This window comes from Embiotoca jacksoni, unplaced genomic scaffold (genome assembly GCF_022577435.1).
Source record: "Embiotoca jacksoni isolate LCO1_2020_lvr unplaced genomic scaffold, fEmbJac1.0.p SCAF_123, whole genome shotgun sequence".
NCBI classification, from domain to species: domain Eukaryota; kingdom Metazoa; phylum Chordata; class Actinopteri; family Embiotocidae; genus Embiotoca; species Embiotoca jacksoni.
This window is the reverse complement of record NW_027185256.1, coordinates 140,143-155,138: the sequence shown is the minus strand read 5'-3', so window position 1 is coordinate 155,138 and position 14,996 is coordinate 140,143. Positions and strand designations below refer to the sequence as shown.

The following is a 14,996-nucleotide window of genomic DNA, read 5'->3' as shown; positions in this document are numbered from 1 at the left end:
CTTACATCTTTGAATTCCTTCCCTGCTGCTGTTTTCTCATTTCTGACATAAAACTTTAGTGTACTGAGAGGATTTTTTTTTTTACAGCCTAAAGACATCTGAAGATCCTCACAGCTCGAGAAAATCTCTTCGGCAAACCTTTCCCATTCGGTTGGCAACAGATCCTTTCACTCGAGACGGGGTAAGCAATGCTTCGGAGGGCTGATTTTGGAGGTGCGTAGGCCACACTTTTTTTTTTCTTTTTTTTTTTTTTTAGCCCCGGGACAAGAAGGAATATTGCAATTAATCCGCTCAAACTTTGTAAATGTACAAATTTGCAAATCTGAAAGTTATATATATCCTTTCTTTATATTCATCGTGTTCACTGACGGCACAAAGATTTTAAAGTGCGTACCGAAGGCGCCTTCGGAGAGGGTTTTTTCCCACGTGTCATTTGCACGTCCTTTTCCATCGTTGATGTCTTCTTTAACGTTTCTGTCAGGTGTCACATTTGTACGGACAAAAAAAACAAAAAAACAGACACTTAGAAACCTGATTCTTTAAATCCTTCAACCGAGGGGTTGTGCTCATCTGCCACTGAGTTATGCATTGTTGAGTTGCGAAGCTCTGCTTGTAAGTGTATCGTTGAATAAAGGAGCCTCGTCGACGGGAAACAAACAGAGAGTGCAGCCGCAGTAAGCGCAGAACGAGGAACTCTCTGGGTTCAATCCCAACCTGTTTAAACAATGAAGGTTGCATTCACTGGCACCTGACCAGAACCTTTCAAGATACTAATGCTCCCTAACAACCCCCTCCTCCACACACACACACACACACACACACACACACACACACACACACACACACACACACTCATTAGCACATAGCGCTCTCTCAATGCACGCACATCCACAGTGAGCCAGTATGTCAAAAGTGGACCTGCATTTCCTTATAGATGCACCATGTTGATGCAGATGTAATATGCATGATTAAAAACCATAGACATGGGTGCACACACAACCTTTACCCGCCCACACACACACACACACACACACACACACACACACACACACACACATACACTCGCGCTCATGAGCAAACTTGACTGTCTTTGGCCCACCATTGTTCCCCGGCACTGAGGCATTGCTGGGCTAAGTGAGGGGCCCTGATGGATACCTACCAGACTCAGACCACCAATAAAGGTGTGAGAGCAGGAGACGCAAGAGTAAACGGAGGAATATTGAATAGGGGACGGGAAGATGACAGAAGATAGCAGCGCATAGAGTCCACGGCAAAGGCAGGGAATTGGGGAAGGGGGGGGGGAATCTATTGTCCCATGTATTCAAATGCACAGGTGTGTGTATGAGTGTAATATGGATGCTTTCCTCCGTTTATGGAACAATCCTCCCCCCCCCCCCCCCACCTCAATCTCCGCTGTATGATTTTTTATTTTTTTTTGCAGGTCTTAGCTGAATGTTCCTCCTCCCAGAGTTTCATAGTTTTTTTTGTGAAAAGAAGTGGTGAAAGATTTTTTTTTTTTTTTTTTTTTACTTTCTTTTTTACTTTAGGCTCAGGTGTAATAAATCACAATAGATTGACAGTTTGGCCTATTTGTGTTCTTTTTTTGACATTTAGATGAGGAAATTTACAGTTTTATTTTATAAACAGTCTTTTTTTTTTTTTTTTTTTTTAGCCGGTCACATGTGCGGCTTTCTGTGATAGTTTGAAACAACCAAGTGACTTAATTTAAAAGCTACAGCCTCCTTATTGGTATATTAGCACGCTTTAAACTTTGCTATCGCTAGTACAACTAATGTACTAACACAATCACCTGCTGTAACCGTGTACTTTAAATTTGCAGCCACTACAGATATATATATATATATATATATATATATATATATATATATATTTTTATTTTTTTTTGTACGTCCCAAAGATTTCTGTTGGAAAGAATCTCTATGCTTTCAAATTTCAGTGAATTTTTGCACCTTGAAGTGAGCTATTAGTCTGATCTCCGGAGAGCGTTGTCAGAATGTTTCCTGAGGATGCCGTGCCGGCGAAGGCGTAACTTATGCCCCAGGCGTTGTAAACAAAAGGCACCGAGTCCAACAGCGCAGCAACAGTCAAACATCCCCCTGGCACCGAAATAGAAGCGGAGAACGCCCGTCTTGAAAGCTCCACTAAAAGCAAAGTTGCTTGGTGAACTCCGCCGAGGCCACGCGCCGTCACGCGGAGCACGGATCAGGGCTTTTGATACGACAAAAGTCTCGGCGACATAAAGGGTCACAGAGAAAGCTACATAAAAAGAAAAAAAGAACGAAAGCAAAAGGAAATAAACGTTTCTTTGAACGTGTGGCGCACAACAACTTGAGCGTCATTGGTGGCCGTTCGGCCGACGGCAGTGGAGTGGGAGGCTACTGTGTGGCACTTCCAATGACAAGGGTGTGAAGTGACAGATGAGAGAGTAAACACATAAAGGTCGAGGCCCTTTGCGTGCCGAAAGAAAGGGGGGTTTGTTGAGTGCTGCGTTTCCAGAAACAATGGTTGCGGTCTTGGAAAACTTAAGGTGCTCGAGACGTTTCCAAGGCAGAGTCGGGTCACGTGGCGACTTCTGGTTGGCAACAATAACGCGATCTGATTTCCCTCCCTCGTGCATTAAACCAAGTCTTCAAAGTAGAACATGGCCGCTATTTAGATCAACATTGTTCTCTGAAATTATAGAACGCTTATAAGCCTTTACCTTCCTACCTCTCCTGCCGTCCTCCCCCATCTCCCCTGCCAGCGGGACACATAATCAGGTTTTGTGAGATTCGCGAGTAGATTAGCAGCCACCTTGCCTCGGATAAGATGCTGTGCTGATAAAAGCCTGTCCGAGGAGGGCTCATGGCTGTGATGAAACACCATATCTGACATGAGCAGATCTGTTGAGAACACAATTAAGACACTGTCTAGCCATATCTACTCTAGCTGCACTTATCCCTGCTGATCTCCCCGCTGCCGAGGAGGTTGGGAAAGAAATTCTGACTAAAACCAAATCGCAGAACTGGACTTACAAACCGGTGCATTCTGCTTTCTTTGTGCGTTGGATTGTGATCGAACAGAATGACACAAACTAGTTGGGGAAAAAAACAAAATGACTTTGTCTGCAGGTGATGCGGTTTGAAGGCGCTTTAAATAAGCAGCCTGGCTCGGCCTCGTCGTAATCCTGTGATCCGCAGACGAACACAAGAGGCAGTTAAATGAGTAAATATAACACATGCAGCTTTTATCCGTAATCCAATTTCTGGAGGCTCTTCCAAAACAGCTGCCCGTTTCCTCCTTTGGGTAATTACAAAATAAGACTGAAACTGAGCGTCTTCCAAAAACGCTCAATGACACGCATTTACACAGGCTTCATGCAGCGCTGCCTCCAGTCATCCTCCATGCAAGAGAAAGCTGTAACTGGTCCGTATAAACTGACTAAGTGGTCTGTATAAAAATTTTTTTTTTTTAAAAATACAGAAAAAAACCAAAAACAGGTGGGAACAGCTTTAACGTGTCTGGATAAACTTGCCAGCCTCAAATCCAAACATCAAATTCCACTTCTCGGGATGAAATGATAAAAAACTGTGTGCGTCCTCGAATCATTTGCATCACAGGCATTTATTTATGTTTTTCTTGCCGTGTGTTGATGGATGCATTTCATATTATCTCCCCGTCCTGCACAGATGGAGTGAGTCTGTACCAACCCCTATATGTATAAAGCCCCGTAACTAATGGAGAATCTTTCTGCAAATAGCAGACTCGCTTCTCAAAGCCTCTTCTGTACAAATCCCTATCGGGATGCTTTATTTTGTTGTTGTTTTTTTTGTTTTTATTTTGCATATGTACATTCATGTGTTAAGTGTGCATGTGTGCATAGCTTCCCCCTCGCACTGAAAACGAGGCAGGTATGCTTCTGATAAGATCCTCCAACTAGGGAGTGACAAAGAGGTGGAAAAAAAAGAAGAAGTGCCATCAGTCATGTTTTAGTAGAAGTTTTAGTTTCCTTCTTCTTTTATCCGCATGTTGGGACACCTTCGACTCTGCAAGTGTGGCAGCTAGTAACGTTAATGACTAATAGTTACGTCTGCATGAAATCCCAAAACAATTTCCAACTGCCGTAGCAGATCTGCCTCAAAGATGCCCTTCAGGGAATCGCTATCTCAATAAAATGCTACAAGGGGACTAAGGGCTTCCTTCCACTTCTTCTTTAATCCACATCCATTATTCACAGGGAGTCTGGTGGAGTCAGAGCTACAGGGAGACCAAAAGAAGCCCCTGATGAGCGCTCATATCTACAGATGTTAGGGAGGGATGTCTAGTAGCTGAGGACAGTATCATCACAAGCATTTTTACTGGCTATTTAACGTCCGTTTGCACAAGATTACTGCCAACACAGACTGTACAAACAGTAAGGATGGACAAAATAAGCAGAACATCCGCAGTAATTCAGTTTGATGTTATTGACATATGTGTTGCGAGGTTGTTGGATTGAATACGACCCGGTTTCTAAAAAAAGTTGGGATGCTGTGTAAAATGTAAATAAAAACAGAATGCAATTAATTGCGAATCGTGTAAACTCGTCTTTAATTGAAAATAGACCAAAGACAACATATCTAACGTAAAAATATAAGCTCCATTTTGAATTTGACGCCAGCAGCACATCTCAAAGAAGTTGGGACGGGCACGTTTACCGCTATGTTCCGTCGCCTCCTCTTTTTACAACACTCTGTAAACGTTTGGAAACCGGGGAGAGCAGCTGCTGGAGTTTTGAAAGTTAAATGTTGTCCCATTCTTGCCAGATATAGGATTTCAGATTCTCAACAGTTCAGGTTCTCCTTTGTCGTATATTTTTGTTTCATGATGCGGCAAATGCTTTCAATGGGTGGCGGGCATCAAATTCAAATGTTTTTCATAAATATTTTGAACATTTGCTGTGTTCCCATTTGTGTATTTATAAGTATGGGTTTACATGATTTGCATATGACTGCGTTCTGTTTTTATTTACATTTTACACCGACTTTTTGGAAACGGGCTCGTGTTTCTGAAGGGTTTACTTTATGCACATGAGCACAGACAAAGTTGAAAAAGATGTGTGCACATGTGCCAATGCATGTCTAAACAGTGATTTAGTTGCGTCTCCCTTGGTGACTGACACTTTGTGTTTACTCAGGTTGCTCTTCATGTAATGACGGCGAGGCAATCTGGAGCTTGTAACCGGATCCCTTTTGAACGCAGAGAAATGAATGAAACATGTGACAAGGTGTGATTAGTTATCCACCAATCTCACTGGGTGTTTGTTGACAGATGGGTCTTTTGTCAAGGTAATTTGTTCAACAGAATAACCAGGTAGATAATTACCTGTTGCTTTTGTGGCTATTGTTGTGTTAAAAAACATCCTAATGGTGAAAATTCATTGCTCAGTAGGGCGACCAAAGAAGGTCTTTGTATTAATTTAACCTGAGGCGACATGTTTTTCTTTCTTTTCTTCTTTCTAAAAGCTTGGTTTGTGACATGTTGACCTAATTTGTCAACCCCTTTGACTGCTGGCTGTTCATATTAAACCGTAAAAATTTAAATGCCCAAAACTTTAATTCAAAATTGTATTTAATTTCACAATTTTGAAAAGTGCTTTAAAAAAAAAATCAAACTGTATCTAATCTCATCAGGCCTCAAGTTTTTCTTAAACTACAGCTGCATGTAGGCTCAGTTGCATCAGATTAGAACACTCTTCATCCGGCATGCAAATAAACATGATAGGGTATTAAGAGGCTGGAGCGGAAAGGGGTGTGACGACGGTGTTGTGTTTCATGTCAAACCACCTGGTGAGGAGAGACTTAAGGCGCGCTGGTCCAGGGTGCCAGCGCAGTACAGAGACGCCAGACACTCAGAGAAGGCCAAAAAACCCCTGAATGACTACATTATTAAGTGTATTGGACCGCTCGAATTTTTGTTATTTGCGTCCCTTCGGGCAATGGAGAGCAGGATCAGACCCCTCGGCCTGGCCGGGCACACCGCCAACCCGCTCGGCGGCTTGCAGGTGCCCCCGTCCCTCCTGCGCCCTCCGCCTCTCTTCCTGCGGGCTTGCAACCCGTCGCTGGAGAGGGGATATCCGCGGACCCCGAAGTGCGCCAGATGCAGGAACCACGGCGTGGTCTCTGCGCTCAAAGGCCACAAGCGCTTCTGTCGCTGGAGAGACTGCGTGTGCGCAAAGTGCACGCTGATAGCGGAGAGGCAGCGGGTGATGGCCGCGCAGGTGGCACTGAGGAGGCAGCAGGCTCAGGAGGAGAGCGAGGCCCGGGAGCTCCGGCTCTTGTACCCAGGCTCGGGGATCGGAAGGGAAGCAGGGATCCCCGAGGCAGCAGCTCTGTGCGCCGGGGTGCCAGCATCCATCAGCAGCACTCCAGCAGCTTCATGCTTCAATGGTTTTGGAACTGAGAACCATAAAGAAGGTGAGTTGAAATGAAATAGCCTATTTGGAAATTATTATTTGGATCAAATGTGGTCACCACTACATACTTTATTATCTTTATTAGTAGTTTTGAATTATTACTGACAATTATGTTTTTCTATTTGTTTTTGTTTTTTTGTAGTTTGAGTTACAGTAAAGTTACCACCAAAGTTTTTGGGTTGGATTGTGTCAAGTATTGTTGCATGCATAATTTACGTTATTTAAACCGCCTGTTTTTTTTCTCTTCCATATTCTAGATGATAAATTAAACAAGTTCAACTTTTATAACGGATTCCTTGGTCGACCCTTCTTTGCACCCCATACTGCACGTCTGTCCCCTCCAAGTGACAAAAAGGAGTTGTCACCCAGCAAGGACACCTCCGCTTCAGTCCCTGGTGACCGCACAAGTCCGTCCCCGGTGTTCGATCAGCGCTCAGACCACACAGAGAGTCCGCAGAGGTCGCTTTCCTCCTCGGATCCGGAGTCTGGCAGCGACTCGGAGAAACCCAGTAACTACCCGAGCCTGGACCGCGACCCCACCGACATCATGGCCAAGATCTTCCCCCACCAGAAACGAGATACCCTGGAGTCTATGGTGAGAACGTGCAAAGGTGACATTGTCAAATCCATAGAGTTGGCGTTGAGCTCAAAAGAGAACAAAATCGACTCTGACAGCTTGTCTGCGTCTCATCTCCCGAGCGCGCTCAGGCCTTCTGTCGGACTCTCCGGAGCGTTCGGTGCTCTGGGGAACAAGTCTGCCTTCTCCCCGCTCCACATGACCCCGGCCGCCGGGGGAGACAGCCTGTACGGGCTCAGCCCTCGCCTCGGTGTCAGTCCCCTGCGGCTGGCCTATTCCTCTGCCAACGGCGGGATGGCAGGTTTCATGTCACCGTACATGACATCAGGACTGATGCCAGTGTTTCCGCTGCGTCCACCCTTGGACTCGTATTCCTTTCCCGGCATGATCCGAGACCTTTCTTACCTTCAGAGCAAGGAGTCCCTGTGCAATGCGGGTCTTTACGCACGACTTAACAACGAAAAATGACAAATTAAAAAAAATGATTCTTGAAAAATGTTATTTCTAATTAATTATGTTGTAGAGTTTTTCAAGTGATTTAAAGACATTAAATGTGCTGATTAAAACTGCAATCTGAAAATATTCATTTAAAAAACATTTGTCTTTATAGTGTATATTTTGTAAAGATTGTTTATTATGAATAAAGCTATTTTGTTGTTATAAATGGGCTCGTTATTTTATATCTATTTGAATGTCTGACTACCTTACTTATCCACCACACTCACTCCTTAATAGAGTAGAAAACTATAAAGATGTTTACGCTATAAGTAGCTTAATTTGCATGAAATGCTTTAAAAAAAAAAAAAAAAAAAAAAATCTGTTTATATTCTCGTTTCAATTATCTCTAAATAATAATAATAAAAAAAGGTAAACAAGCGCATCCCTGTTTTTAACCTCACTTCGCGATAGGCTGGAAGGAATCACGTGAGGCTCGAGCAAAGGACCAACGGGAAGCCTCGGGAGCGTCACGGGGCCGCTTGTTTCAGGAAGTCGGAGCACGGGCCAGTTTAAAATGTTGGACGTGTTGTCGTGAGTTTGAAACACCCTTGAGCGGGATTTTATGGAGAGTTTACGGTTCAGGCCACCGACATGCGTTTCCACGTGATTATCGCAGCTGTCTTTTGGTCTGGGCTTGTAGACTCGCGGAAAATGAGAGGGATATCTTCGTCCTGTAAGTGCACCTCCTCTTCCTCCTCCTCCACCTCCTTTTAGCTCAAAGCTAAGCAGCTACCGTCATATTTTGTTAAAGATGGAAACGTAGGTTTTTTTTTTTTTAGGAGACCAAAAAAAAAAAAAAAAAAAAAAAAGTGTTCCGTTATTTATTTGTTGTTTGTTTTCTAGCTGCAGTTGGAGGTCATCTTCATGCATTTTTTGTTGTTGTTGTTGTTGTTTTTGTTTGTGCAAACAGATAAAAGGTTCTACAGGGAGAGGAGGTCCTTTCTGTGCATCGATGGCTCCAAAATGATCCCCTTCGAGCAGGTGAACGACGACTACTGTGACTGTGAAGACGGCTCCGATGAACCAGGTACAAAGTCAACCTACGTGCACGTCTGTTTTACGTCAGGTGAGCTCTGCCTCCCTCACCTGCACTGCTGACTTTACTGACATTGACTTATGTGACCAAAAACCCTTCACGCACAACTCAATGTCAACACTTTTATAATAATAATAACAAAAATGTATTTGTATAGCACCTTTCATATAAGAAACGCAGATCCAAGTGCTTCCCCGCAAGAAAATACATAAAAACGGATATAAAGGAACATTTAAAAAAAAAATAGAGAAAAGAAATGAGATGCATAAGAAACGGATAAAATTTAAAACACAAATAGAGTTAAAATTTAAAATAAGCAACAACTGTGAAGTGTGTTTCATGTTCTTTTCTATAATTAAAAAAAAAAAAATAACAGGATATATTACAGTAAATGTCCCAAAAATGTATCTGAAATAGGATTATTATTATTATTATTATTATTTTTTTGGTATTAATACCAAGTGCACAGCATGAAACCAAAGTGATTCCAGTTTGGAAACAAAGAACCCTCTGTGCTTATGTCCGGACGTCCAGGGGAAAAGCATCCGGCGACGCAACCGGCGGTCGCGAACGTCCACCTTCGTGGGGGAAAAGACTTCGTCCGTCGGGGTTGAGCAAAAGAAGGAATTACAAAAACACAAGTCTCTTAAAGCACAAACGGATGTTTACCTATTTCCATTTTCCTGGACATCGCCGTGTAAACCTGTCGGGCCATCAGAAGCCCTCTGCACCGCTGCTGCGGTTAAACACCCGAGGGTTGAGCAATATCAGAAATGAAAGTGTTATTTTAATGTGTTAATTGAGAGTATTTCGTCGTATTAATAGCCATTAGAATGAGCCCATTAATGGATCTTCATAGGAAGCAGGTCTTCTTCCACGGAGACCACCACATTGCACAAACTTGTTTCTACAGGAGCCCAGAAGTGACAAAGCAGAACACACTCTCGATTCTCCCAACACACCTGGAAGGGGAGGGTTACTGCAATCTGCAATCTCACCACTAGATGTCACTAATTCCTACACACCGCTCCTTTAAGAGGACAAAAAACAAACAAAACATGAGTGTGTGGTCAGCTTTATTAACATCTACCGGGGACCTGTAACATAACGAGAAACACCTTTTTAATGAACCTCTGTAAACACAGAGGGTAGAAAAAGCAAGATGTTCATGAAACTACAGTGAACATGCAGAGTTTGGTTTATATGCAGTCTGGCTTGTTTAGTGAAAATAGGAGAAAACAAAATAGAGGTGAAAATTCCCCAGACACTGAACTAAAAAAAAAAAAAAAAAAAATCCCTCATTACATATTCAAAACAAGATCACATTTAGTTTATAGTCTTGATCGTACTGTTGCTCACTTCCACAACAAGACACTTTTCATTTTTCTAAGTGCTGCTGCAGACAGCTGAACAAACGTTTGAGGGTTCCTTTTTGAAACCCACACTCTTTTCACAAACAAACAAACAAACAAACAACACCGCCAGCCACACACACACACACACACACACACACACACAAAATGACAAAACAACAACAAAAATAGAGCAAGGACACACCTTATTTATTCACAACTAACTGTATCATGTTTATTCATAGATTATTAGCCGCCTCGTTAGTTTCTGGCGGTTTCTTGTGCTGACGTCATCTCCTCTCGGCTCCGTGCAGGCACCTCCGCTTGTCCTCGTGGCCGGTTCTACTGCACCAACCTGGGTTTCCGGCCACACTACGTCCCGTCGTCGCGGGTCAACGACGGCATCTGCGGTAAGGCCGCTTCTCCCACGTCGCCCTTTCAACCGTTTGGACTCGTGAAGCAAACCGCGTCGATCAGAAAGGAACGGATCGCGAAATGTTTTCTGCGGCGTTTTCCCAAGGACAGCTTTGGGAAAACGCCGCAGGGACGAACGGAGTCATTACGCTCCGAAAATGAAAGTTTAGCCGTCCCGTTTCATGCTCGGAGCATTTTTTTGGTGGTAATTTTCTTTCTTGTGTTCGCCAGGTAAAAAAAAAGAAAAAAGAAGTTGCAACGCTTGCCTTTTTTTTTTCTTTTCCCGCCCTCTTTGTGTGTTTTTCGCAGACGTGGACAAGAAATTTTGACTTGATGTCAAGCAGCCGACATGTTGACGTACACACTGTCGCTCCTTTTTGTGGTAACGAACAAAACGCCGCCTCTCTTAACACAGAAAATCCAGATGTATCCACGCAAACGCTTTCCACGAAAAACATCTGTCTCTTCTCCCCGGGGCCCTGGTCTCCTTTCTTTCTGGTACGAACCTGCCGAACGCTAATCAGATCAGTTTTTCAGCCCAATTTTTTAATTTTTTTTAAATTTTCTTCCTCCTGTAGCTTTTCACTTTGGATGAATTCTGAACATTTCCGCATGTCGACGTCTCCTCGGTCACCGGTAGCGCCGGCGTTAGATGGCACGCGCGTGAAAATAAATGGAAAGGATGAAAGCAAAGTAAGGTGGTGGTGGGGGGGGGATGTTTCCTGGATACCTCACTGCCTCCTTTCTTCTACTCCCACTTGTTTTCATCCGGGCCTTGAATGGAACCACTTGATAGCCACCACATCATCGTCTTTTCTTTCTCCCCTCTTCGACTGCTTGTTGAGATATTTCCATTGGCTTCCCTTTTTTTCTTTTTTTTTAACTGGTCTTGTTCCGCTGGGCTCCAACGGGGTTCTGGGTAATTGAGAAATTTCACACTGTGCCCACTCTCTTGGGCGAAACATCTGAGAAAAATACAGATCTGAGAAACGTAGAAAAACAGCAGATGTTATAAGTGGCCGATTTTAAAGAGACCATCTCTGAGTCAGAGAGGGACATCACGCAGACACAAAGGTCTAATCTTCATCTTTTGAGGATGAGCAGTGGCTGACTGGAGCGACGATATCTAAATGTTCCACTTAATGGACGATATCAATATCACACACACATGTCGCACAGTTTATTTGGTTCTGTGTGGTCACGACAAATTTAAAGGAGACTCTCACTTGCAGCTAATGATGATCATCCATGTTGATTAAATGAAGTCAGACATTTTTGGAAATAAGCCTTTTAGAATTAGATTAGAAGATTAAGTATTAGTATACGTTATGCGCATAACATATACACGTTAATTTGTTAGGCTTTTAAAAAAAAAAAAAATCTATCTTTGCCCAAAGATACCAGGGTCTTTTATTTCCCCTGTTTCCCGTCTTTATGCTAAGCTAAGTTAGCAGTCTGCAGTAGCTCCGTAGGAATGTGAGACTCTTCACACATGACTCGAGTCGTATTCTCCCAAAACATCAAACTGTTTCTGTGGTAGGCGATTGATTTCGTCAGCAAAGTATTTTAATCCATGAAGCAGAAGGTGCCATCATATCATCGGTGTTTTGTGCCAGCAGTGGTTTAAACCCCCTTAAATATCCAATTAACTACAATATACGACAACAAAACATCACATTTCAGCAGCTGGGATCAATGAATGTTCAGCCTTTTTTTTTTTTGGTGAAAAATGACTGAAATGATGATCAACGCATCTGCTGTTGAATTTTTTCTTGATTTTTTTTTATTTTTTTTCCAGCTCTACTGAATAATTTTGTTTACTGACTAAATAGTGAGAATTATGGGTTTTATGTTAAAAAATGAAAGATGGTTGTGGTAAAAAAAATAAAAAAAAAAACAATTACATAGAAAAACAAATAGTTGCTGATTTTTTGTTGTCCTGTTTTTCCTTTTTTTAATTTTTAATTTTTTTAATTTTTTTTTTTAAATTTGTGTTTATTACTGTTGCCAAATCATGTATTGACCACCGAATTAAAGCCACAGCTTTTCACCTTTCTCCTCTTTGACATGTCCTCTGCTCTTCTGGTTTCTCTCTCGCCAGATTGCTGCGACGCTTCTGACGAGTACAACAGCCACGCTCGCTGCCAGAACACCTGCTGGTCAGTTGAAATCAAATGTTTATAAGATAACACCTGTAGAGTTTGACTCCAAATATGCCATCAGACACCGAAGTCTCTGGTTACTTATAAAAGAAAGAAAGAAAGGAAAGGAAATGTGAAACAGATAATTACCCAGTCCAACATGAAAGAGAGGATTTTGGGCAATGTGGTGATAAAATTAAATATTTATTATGTCATCTAGCTCCTAATAGTTACTTATTATAGCAGTAGCTTGATAGACTGTTCACCTGCCACTCTGCTACACCACAATGGTGACTCAATCATTGGGCCACCAGGGGGCATGATGTCACTATGATTTAACACTTGATGTAGTTCAGACTTTGGTGTGTGTGTGTGTGTGTGTGTGTGTGTGTGTGTGTGTGTGTGTGTGTGTGTGTGTGTGCACATATATGTGTGTATATATATATATATATGCAGATTTTGAAGAGTTTATTAATGTTAAAGGTAAATCTGACCCTCGTCTTCATTACACCTCTTCATCCACAGATGTTGTTAAGGCAGATAATGCCATTTATATAACATAACATGCTGCTTAGGTGGCAGGTCTGTGAACACAAGTATTATATATACAAGGCCACATTTATCATCTCCTCTGAGCTGCACCGCAAAGATTGACCACGCTATGATGCAGAAATGTATCCCGCTGTGTAAACGCAGCCTCCGATACTCTAACCCACTTCCTTTGTTGACAGTCCTCTATTATTTCAGTCACCGCCGTCCGCCTCGAAAAAAAAAACAAAAAAACAAAAAACCACATCCAAGCCGAGTGTATCTCATTATGTTTTCACAAGGTCCACACTTATATTGTGTTTGCCAGACTTCAAAAACAATTTAGTGGCGCCACGGAGCATCAGCCCCTCCGTCTTATTTACTCCTCTATTTTCCCATTTGGATTCCTGCGGCATTGCGGGCCCTTAAAAATTGGATTGCGCCATCCCGGTGACCGTAGCAGGGGTGGCTGACGGTTTTTTTTTCTTTTCCTCGGTAATGATGGGACCGCGCCTCCTCTCTCCTGCAGGAATCTGGGACAGAGAGAGAGGGCGTACGTGGAGGGCCAGATGAGGACCTTGGACGAGGGTTTGCGACTCAAGCAGCAGCTGATTGAGGAGGGAGTGCTTCTCTGGAGGGAGAAACAGGTACACTCCATTTGGCTGAAGTAACCACCGTCGTACAGCAACGCAGGCTGTAACCAAGCGCAGTCATCAGGGGCTTCCCTCCAAAGAACACCAATTACTTCTCGCGCGTGCTTTCTCCACCGTTGTTCCAACCGCAGGAAACGTACACCGCAGTCATTCGGCGGTCTCGATGGTCTACAAACGATACACGCGCTTAATCCCTAACTCGATTCAGAAAGGGAGACGCCTGCAGCGGCGAGGTTACCATAGCAAAAAATAATGGAGAACTGATTTACATTTCTGAAAACATAACATTTTGCCGCTGCTCGCCCCAAAGCAACGTGATGAATGTATAATACAGAGTAATGACATTGAATTGAGTGGGTTTACATAACAATCAGTGTAGGAAGTTAAGAGGGGGGGGGGGGGGGGGGCAAAGGGCGAAAATGACTAGGAAAAAAACTCGGGATGCCTCGAAAAACTGTGATGGAGCAGCAAAACGTCGCAGAATTAATTATATGGACAAGTTTAGGTCTGAATCCAAATCCTACAGCAACACATCATTTTATTTTCATTCGTTCCGTACGTGATTCTGTTACGATATCAGGCACTTCTGGTGGTTAAATGATCTATTAACTAATACATGCATACATATAGAAAGTCTATCAAGAGAGGAATATAATGAATACTGTTTCTTTAAGGTCGCCTTCAAACTTTTGTAAAACGCAAACGTTGCAACTATTTTTTTTTTTTTTACATTTCCTTCACCGGTAACGATTCCAAACAAGACCAAAAGTCCGCAGCTATTTTTTTGTAAGGCGCTGCTTTGAGCTGAATGCTCGTATCGAGACGCTAACATGCTCATATCCAGCACGCGCAAACACGATGACCATGTCAGACATCCACCTCACGGTGGCGCTGGAGCGCAAGTCAGAGGCTCCCCAGTGTCATCAGGAGACACTGTGGGATCCACTCCTGCCTGTACAAAACGTCGCGTCAGTTCATTTCGCAGATATTCAGATGTTTTGCACGGGGACTTTATTCTTATCATAAAAAAAGTAGAACGCTCTCCTAGTTTGTAGCTGCTGGGCGTCGATATTGTTTCGGTTATCCGCCACGCATCTAATTAACTTTTCGCTCCGCCTACTCGCGCCGTCGCTCAGTGACGGCGGCGCCGTTACCCGGCTCGCTGGCAAACGCGCTCGGACGGATCGGGACGTCGGGGTTAATTTGCTTCTACGAGCTCTGCACTCTGTGGATTCCTGTTCTAAATGAGCAGCTTGTGACTCCGTGATACTGTTTTGATCATACATGTTCACGGCTCCTGCTGCTTCGGGCGTCTGTTGTGCTTCCAGCTCCGTTTTCTTCCA

At 43.2% G+C, this 14,996-nt stretch overlaps 2 protein-coding genes across 4 annotated transcripts in view; both read left to right on the top strand.

Moving 5' to 3' along the window:
• The first annotated feature begins 5,420 nt into the window (after positions 1 to 5,420).
• On the top strand, positions 5,421 to 7,595 carry LOC138195734 (doublesex- and mab-3-related transcription factor A1-like). The gene is made up of 2 exons (XM_069145360.1): positions 5,421 to 6,455; positions 6,712 to 7,595. The coding sequence occupies exons 1-2, from the start codon at positions 5,978 to 5,980 to the stop codon at positions 7,497 to 7,499; spliced, it is 1,266 nt and encodes a 421-aa protein (XP_069001461.1). The 5' UTR covers positions 5,421 to 5,977; the 3' UTR covers positions 7,500 to 7,595.
• Positions 7,596 to 8,015: 420 nt separating this feature from the next.
• The window catches only part of LOC138195739 (glucosidase 2 subunit beta-like), a 122,777-nt gene continuing 115,796 nt past the window's right edge, over positions 8,016 to 14,996 (top strand). For 2 of the 3 annotated variants that reach the window (XM_069145367.1, XM_069145366.1), the window contains exons 1-5: positions 8,016 to 8,202; positions 8,440 to 8,595; positions 10,232 to 10,327; positions 12,433 to 12,490; positions 13,530 to 13,647. In XM_069145367.1, the coding sequence (XP_069001468.1) occupies positions 8,121 to 8,202; positions 8,440 to 8,595; positions 10,232 to 10,327; positions 12,433 to 12,490; positions 13,530 to 13,647 (510 nt within the window). In that variant the 5' untranslated portion in view covers positions 8,016 to 8,120. The remainder of the gene's footprint in view (positions 8,203 to 8,439; positions 8,596 to 10,231; positions 10,328 to 12,432; positions 12,491 to 13,529; positions 13,648 to 14,996) is intronic. The other variant, XM_069145368.1, reaches the window with a different exon arrangement.